Source organism: Ammodytes marinus, assembly GCF_949987685.1.
Source record: "Ammodytes marinus genome assembly, chromosome: 23".
In the NCBI taxonomy this organism is placed as follows: Eukaryota; Metazoa; Chordata; class Actinopteri; order Uranoscopiformes; family Ammodytidae; genus Ammodytes; species Ammodytes marinus.
The window spans coordinates 1,050,706-1,058,785 of record NC_137227.1 but is presented as its reverse complement, the minus strand read 5'-3'; the positions used below and the strand labels follow the sequence as shown (position 1 = coordinate 1,058,785).

At 35.1% G+C, this 8,080-nt stretch overlaps 1 protein-coding gene across 1 annotated transcript; it reads left to right on the top strand.

Moving 5' to 3' along the window:
• The first annotated feature begins 1,605 nt into the window (after positions 1-1,605).
• Positions 1,606-7,878, top strand: LOC307269286 (uncharacterized protein). The gene is made up of 15 exons (XM_080052214.1): positions 1,606-1,759; positions 1,897-2,108; positions 2,374-2,435; positions 2,525-2,673; positions 2,874-3,310; positions 3,447-3,508; positions 3,600-3,748; positions 3,931-4,433; positions 4,555-4,619; positions 4,804-4,988; positions 5,546-5,697; positions 5,966-6,027; positions 6,117-6,265; positions 6,827-6,910; positions 7,006-7,878. Exons 2-15 carry the CDS (start codon positions 1,944-1,946, stop codon positions 7,092-7,094), a joined length of 2,313 nt encoding a protein of 770 aa, XP_079908340.1. The 5' UTR covers positions 1,606-1,759; positions 1,897-1,943; the 3' UTR covers positions 7,095-7,878.
• Positions 7,879-8,080: the final 202 nt, after the last annotated feature.

Sequence of the window (8,080 nt, the reverse complement as noted above, 5' to 3'; positions counted from 1 at the left end):
TGCTATTTTTACACATTATCATCTGAGCAACACCTGTGCTTTATCGATCCAAGGAGGGAAGAGGGAAGAGTCAGAGCAAAAGTGGCGCTCCAGTTCAACAGCACTGCACCACTGGAGGATATCCCATCCGCTGTTGTTGTTGCAGAGACCTTAATAAAGGCTGCGGAAGAACAAAACAACACCTTCAACCTCACTGTTGATCCAAATTCAATCGAAATAATAAGTGAGTAAACATTTAATACATGAACCTGAATTTACCACCAAAAAGTATTCATTTTGAACCACAAACCGACTAATATTTACCTTTTGCCATTTTCACCAATCTACCACACCTGTAAAGGATCAACAACTATTGGGCCAATGACCACTGCAGCTCCCTCACGAATTGTGGTTCTGGAAGCAACCTTGGACGAACCATTTGTACCAGAACTTTTGGATAGAACCACTGAACAATACATGGATCTTGAAAGACGAGTTGTTACAATGGTGTGTAGAAGCTCATGTTGTTGATTTTATTTGATGCCATCTTGAGTAAATGTGTCATTCTGTTTGATTACATTTGAAAAACCACTGTGACTATTCTTAACATTTCTACCTTGTTTTTTGCTGCTTATAGTGCGACTTCATCTTCAATCGACGTTTTGGTTTTCTTTTCGAAGCCACATCTGTCAGAGAATTCAGGTAAATCTTTTAAAGTGTTGCAAGTCTTTCACTCAGGCTAAATCTACTTCAGAGATATCTAATCTCTAATGGTAAAAATAGAAAACCTGCTATTTTTACACATTATCATCTGAGCAACACCTGTGCTTTATCGATCCAAGGAGGGAAGAGGGAAGAGTCCGAGCAAAAGTGGCGCTCCAGTTCAACAGCACTGCACCACTCGAGGATATCCCATCCGCTGTTGTTGTTGCAGAGACCTTAATAAAGGCTGCGGAAGAACAAAACAACACCTTCAACCTCACTGTTGATCCAAATTCAATCGAAATAATAAGTGAGTAAACATTGAATACATGAACCTGAATTTACCACCAAAAAGTATTCATTTTGAACCACGAACCGACTAATATTTACCTTTTGCCATTATCACCAATCTACCACACCTGTAAAGGATCAACAACTATTGGGCCAATGACCACTGCAGCTCCCTTACGAATTGTGGTTCTGGAAGCAACCTTGGACGAACCATTTGTACCAGAACTTTTGGATAGAACCACTGAACAATACAAAGATCTTGAAAGACGAGTTGTTACAATGGTGTGTAGAAGCTCATGTTGTTGATTTTATTTGATGCCATCTTGAGTAAATGTGTCATTCTGTTTGATTACATTTGAAAAACCACTGTGACTATTCTTAACATTTCTACCTTGTTTTTTGCTGCTTATAGTGCGACTTCATCTTCAATCGACGTTTTGGTTTTCTTTTCGAAGCCACATCTGTCAGAGAATTCAGGTAAATCTTTTAAAGTGTTGCAAGTCTTTCACTCAGACTAAATCTACTTCAGAGATATCTAATCTCTAATGGTAAAAATAGAAAACCTGCAATTTTTACACATTATCATCTGAGCAACACCTGTGCTTTATCGATCCAAGGAGGGAAGAGGGAAGAGTCAGAGCAAAAGTGGCGCTCCAGTTCAACAGCACTGCACCACTGGAGGATATCCCATCCGCTGTTGTTGTTGCAGAGACCTTAATAAAGGCTGCGGAAGAACAAAACAACACCTTCAACCTCACTGTTGATCCAAATTCAGTCGAAATAATAAGTGAGTAAACATTTAATTCACAAAACTATATTCATTAATTTCCAACACTGTACACCTTTGATTTTAACTTCATAGATAAAGGAAACCATGTTTCTGTATGAGTCTTAGTTATTTATATACTCTTACTGTTTTTCTAGGAATTCCAAATACCACATCAAGTTCTCCCATTACAGTCCCAACTGATATGACAACTGCAACGAAGTCTACTGTAACAGAAGTTCCTACAACAACTGTGCAATTCAAAGAACTCAGGTTGACCTTCAGATCTGTTGGAGAGAACTTTACAAATGACCTGCTGAATTCATCATCACCAGCATTTATAAACAGAGCAGCATTGATAAAGTCCACGGTAAGTGTCTACCATTAGTCTTTGTAGACTACAAGATAAGATTAAGATAGCCTTTATTGTCATTGTACTGACACTTATACAATGAAATTTGGAGAGCCACAACTGAATGTGCAATAGGGATCAAACAAGATGTACAAGTTAACAAGTTAACAAAGGACAAAGCTAAACATATGAAAAAGTAATTAAAAAAAAGTTTGATAACCATACCATTAAATTTAAAGCCAACATAAATGTACCTAAAATTTGTTTCCTTATACTTCTGCAGCTCGAACCTGTCTACCATAATGAATTCTCTTCATTCATATCCTTGACAGTGATTTCATTCAGGTAATTTGTTTATGCTGTGTTGATATTGTATCGTAATGCCACAAATTCATAAAAATTGAGACAGCGTTTTTCTGTTATTCATTATGCAGTAATGGATCAATTATCACCGCCTCGAACCTCCGATTTGAATCCACATTTGTTCCTCCCGACGCCCAGATTTCAGCTACTTTGGTTAAGGTGGCAATGAATATCACATTCTTTGACATTGACACCAATTCCATAACTGTGGAAGAGACACGTAAGCAATATTAAATGCTACCTCGCCATTTTTGTTTTAATTACAGAAATATTTCCTTAAGTTAGTTTTATTTTACATTTGTTTATCTTTTTCACAGATGTCAAAAAAGACTTTTGCTATAAATCATTAATTTACCACACCTGTAGATCCAAAATGGCTTAATTTCTTAATAATCTATTACTGTCTCACAACACTTGTAGGGCCAAGCACAACCGTTGGGTCAAAAAATACCAAAGTATCAACTACAACTGGTGGTTCAATAACAAGTGGTGAATCAACAATGCCAGGAGGTTCAACCACAAGTCTTGAGTCAATGAGAACGGTATCAATGACACCCAATGGATCAACAAGTGTCAATGGATCAACCACAGCCATCAGGTTAACAAGTAGTAATGGATCAACTACAACTCATGGGTCAACAACAACCACCGGGTTAACAAGTAGTAATGGATCAACTGCAACTCATGGGTCAACCACAACTGCTGGTTCTTCAATTACAACTGGCGGATCAGTAACATCTGTAACTACTGTAAAACGGAGGCTGACCTTCAGATCTGTTGGAGAAATATTTACAACTGACCTGCTGGATCCATCATCTTTAGCCTTTATCAATAGAGCTGCAAATATAAAGTTGATAGTAAGTCTCTACCATTCGTCCTTTAGACTACGTGTTGTGGAAGATTAATTAAACAAGGCAAAAGTAGGAAAAGCGCACCATTAAAATTATGTCCAACATAAATGTACCTAAAATTTATTTCTTTGTACTTCTACAGCTTGAACCTTTGTACCATAAAGAATTCCCTTCCTTCCTATTCTTGACAGTGATTTCATTCAGGTAATTTGTTTATGCTTTGTTGATATTATAAAGATAATGGCTGCAAATTCATGAAAATTGAGACAGTGTTTTTCTGTTATTTATTATGCAGTAGTGGATCGATTGTCAGCAGCACGGACCTCAACTTTGATTCCACATTTGTTCCGCCTGACGCCAAGATTTCAGCTACTTTGGTTGAGGTGGCAATGAATATCACAGCCTTTGACATTGACACCACCTCCATAATGTTGGATGATCCACGTAAGCAAAATGCTGGATGGCCAAATTAAAAATATTTTATTTGGCAATTTTTTAAAACCTTTCTTGCTTATTTACAGAAGTCAAAATATTTACCTTTTGCCATACATCATTAATTAACAACACCTGTAGATCAAAGCTGTTTTATTTTTTTATTTTATTTATCTTCTATTTCTGTCTTACAGCAGCTGTAGGTCCGAGCACAACCATTGGGTCAAAAAGTACCAAAAGATCAACTACAACTGGTGATTCAACAACAAATAGTGTTTCAACAGGTGGTGAATCAACATTAGCAGGAGGTTCAACCACAAGTCTTGGGTCAACGAGAATGGTAGAATCAACAAGTGTCAAAAGCTTAACCACAACAAGTGGGTTAACAAGTAGCAATGGAACAATTACAACTCTCGACTCAACAACAACCAGTGAGTCAGCAAGTACCAATGGGTCAACAACAACAGGTGGAACAACAACAACTGTTGGTTCTTCCACAGGACCAACTACAACAGGCCCTTCAGTTACAACTGGTGGATCAGTAACATCTCTAAAAACTACTCCTGCTGGTCCAGTTACCATACCAGCCCCACCAATTGTTGTTCTCGTTACAACCATTGTGGTACCATTTGTTGGTGCATTCAATAATCGAAACAGTGCAGAATACAAACAACTTGAAAGTCAAGTTATAATAGTGGTAAGTGTAATTTATACGTAAATCATTAATTTAGTTGTATTTTAATTGAATTTGCCATCCAGTTCAATTTCATTGGGAAACTATCTTTCAGTTGACTAATTTGTTCATTTTTCTTTCACAGTATAATCTCATCTACATAACAAGATATGGTTCACTTTTCAGCCGCACATTTGTCATAGGATTTAGGTAATTTTTTAAGCCTGGAAATAATTACTGATACGTTTTTTCATAATTTAAAGAATACATTGTTGGTAATGGTCCTTAGTATGTTTCAGTTTAAATAATGTAAATATGTAATAATAATATAGATAATAATAATAATGCAAATAACTTGAATTATCATTTGATAAAATTATGTTTTCTAATGCAGTCCTGGTACAGCAAATACACGAATGGGCGGAACTCAAGCACAGGTTGGTATTGAGTTCAACAGCACAGCATCACCCGATCAAATTCCACAGGCTGATGATGTTGCAGGAACCCTAATAAATGCTGTGAATAACCCCAACGCCACGATTGACCTCCCTATTGATGCAAATTCCATCCAAATAATTAGTAAGTAAACATTTAATTCATTGACGTAAATTGTTATTCATTTTCGGACAATGTACACCTTAAAGCTCATTGTATATCCAAACACCATTGTTATCATAATTATGTAAGTAAGGTTAATATGTTATTCTGTTTGTGCACCATCTTTTATTCTTGTTTTATTCTTTATTTATATTTTTGGTTGATTTTAACTAGTGGGTGGATAAAACACCACCAGTCGTTCCCATTCTGTATAACACATGATGTCGACTGATGCACATCAACTTCTGCTGTATTATTTGTGTACTTAAACAGCTATTGACATATGTGTATCAGTGAAAAAGGTCTTCCAGTAACCATCAGTTCTGTCTTTAATACTGAAGTATAAAAACTAGTTTAAATTGTCTGTTGTGGAGATATTAAGCTATTTGGTTAAACTAAATCAACTTAAATCAGTAGGCCTAATACGATGATGAGAAACTTGAAATAGCAAGGGTAAAAGGGGCATATAACCTCAAAAATAAAGGATTTTTTTTTCTATTTGAGTCTCAGTTATTAATGTACTCTTACTGATTTTCCAGGAACTCCAAATACCACAGAAGTTCCTACAACAACTGTGCAATTCAAAGAACGCAGGTTGACCTTCAGATCTGTTGGAGAGAACTTTACAAATGACCTGCTGAATTTATCATCACCAGCATTTATAAGCAGAGCAGAATTGATAAAGTCCACGGTAAGTGTCTACCATTAGTCTTTGTAGACTACAAGATAAGATTAATATAGCCTTTATTGTCATTGTACTGACACTTATACAATGAAATTTGGAGAGACACAACTGAATGTGCAATAGGGATCAAACAAGATGTACAAGTTAACAAGTTAACAAAGTACAAAGCTAAACATATGAAAAAGTAATTAAAAAAACAAAGTTTGATAAGCATACCATTCAAATTAAAGCCAACATAAATGTACCTAAAATGTGTTTCCTTATACTTCTGCAGCTCGAACCTGTCTTCCATAATAACTTCTCTTCATTCATATCCTTGACAGTGATTTCATTCAGGTAATTTGTTTATGCTGTGTTGATATCGTATCGTAATGCCACAAATTCATTAAAATTGAGACAGCTTTTTTCTGTTATTCATTATGCAGTAATGGATCAATTATCACCGCCTCGAACCTCCGATTTGAATCCACACGTGTTCCTCCCGACGACGAGATTTCAGCTACTTTGGTTGCGGTGGCAATGAATATCACAGAATTTGACATTGAAAAGACTTCCATAACTGTGGGAGAGACACGTAAGCAATATTAAATGCTACCCCGCCAATTTTTCTTTTAATTACAGAAGTATTTTTTAATATTAATATTTTTAATTTTTTTACCTTTTTCACAGATGTCAAAAAAATGGGGTTAATATGTTATACTTTTTGTGCACCATCTTTTATTCTTGTTTTATTATTTTATTTATATTTTGGTTGTTTTTAAATCTTGGGTGGATAAAACACCACCAGTCGTTCCCATTCTGTATAACACATGATGTCGACTGATGTACATCAACTTCTGCTGTATTATATTATTTGTGTACTTAAACAACTATTGACATATGTGTATCAGTGAAAAAGGTCTTCCAGTAACCATCAGTTCTGTCTTTAATACTGAAGTATAAAAACTAGTTTAAATTGTCTGTTGTGGAGATATTAAGCTATTTGGTTAAACTAAATCAACTTAAATCAGTAGGCCTAATACGATGATGAGAAACTTGAAATAGCAAGGGTAAAAGGGGCATATAACCTCAAAAATAAAGGATTTTTTTTTCTATTTGAGTCTTAGTTATTAATGTACTCTTACTGATTTTCCAGGAACTCCTAATACAACTTCAACGACAGCCCCAACTGCTATTCCTACTGCGACAGCTTCTACAACTGCACCTGTGAATGTCACATGTAAGCAATATTGAATTCTACCTCACTGAAAATGTCAAATGTTACAGAAATATTTGTCAAAGCAATATTTTCTAACCATTTTTACTCATTTACAGCGGTTTCAAGTCGAGTAAGCGACAAGATCAGTCTCATCACTTCATGCATCCTTGTGCTGCTGTCATGGCTACTGTCAAGCCAGCAATAGCATCTGTGCTGAAGTCCCTGCTAACCCTATTAGAGATTATCTTTTGTCATGAAAAGATAACACTTGTGTGAATTTCAATTACTATACCATTGGGAATAACTATCATATTTTACATTTAAACTTGGGGTGATCTATAACATTAATGAAAACTGTCGATTGCAAATCTATTCAACCTTGAAAACACCTTTTCCTGATGCAACCCTGGAGGTCAATGTATGATGAGACTTCAAGCACCTGGTCCACCATGTTGTATCGATCAGTCCATACATAATATTTTCAGTATGCATTTACATTTAAATTATTAAGTACCATATGCAATATATACATAGGGATTTCTTCTGTAGTCCAAATTGTGGGTTTTTAGCAAGCAAATATTAAAACATATTGTTGACTTCTTACATTGTATCATCAATCAATAATTGCCTTTATGGAGTACATTCTGATCTAAAAAAAGTATGTTGTTAATGTCTCTCTTAATGCACTGTATGAAAAATATTGTATAATAATTCATATACTGTACTTCTATTATTTCTATTATAATTCAACTTTGTATACTTAGTTTACCTTTTTCTTTGTTAATGTTTTGTTGAGTACAAAGTCTTCCCAATGACAAGATTACAAACAGGACAAATTAAAATCACTGTCTATGATATAACATATTGTAATCATATTTATAAATCACCGCATATTAAAGATCAAGTATGTGAATGAAAAGTGTTTCAATTAGGAGGTGAGGACAAACTATGATACTTTTCTTTTGTGTCTGAATTGTGCTATATAAATAAACTTGCCTTGCCTTGCCTTGCCTTCTCAAATTTTATTTTGAAATAGCATTAGAACTGCAACCAAATAACTGGTTAGCAGGTCTAATGACTAACTGGGCCCTCAACAATTTTGCTCATGTATAATTTTTTTATCAGAAATGACCACCATTATATTTGGTTCAAAATTCACAAATGTTAGAATTTGCAGATTTTCAGGTATTC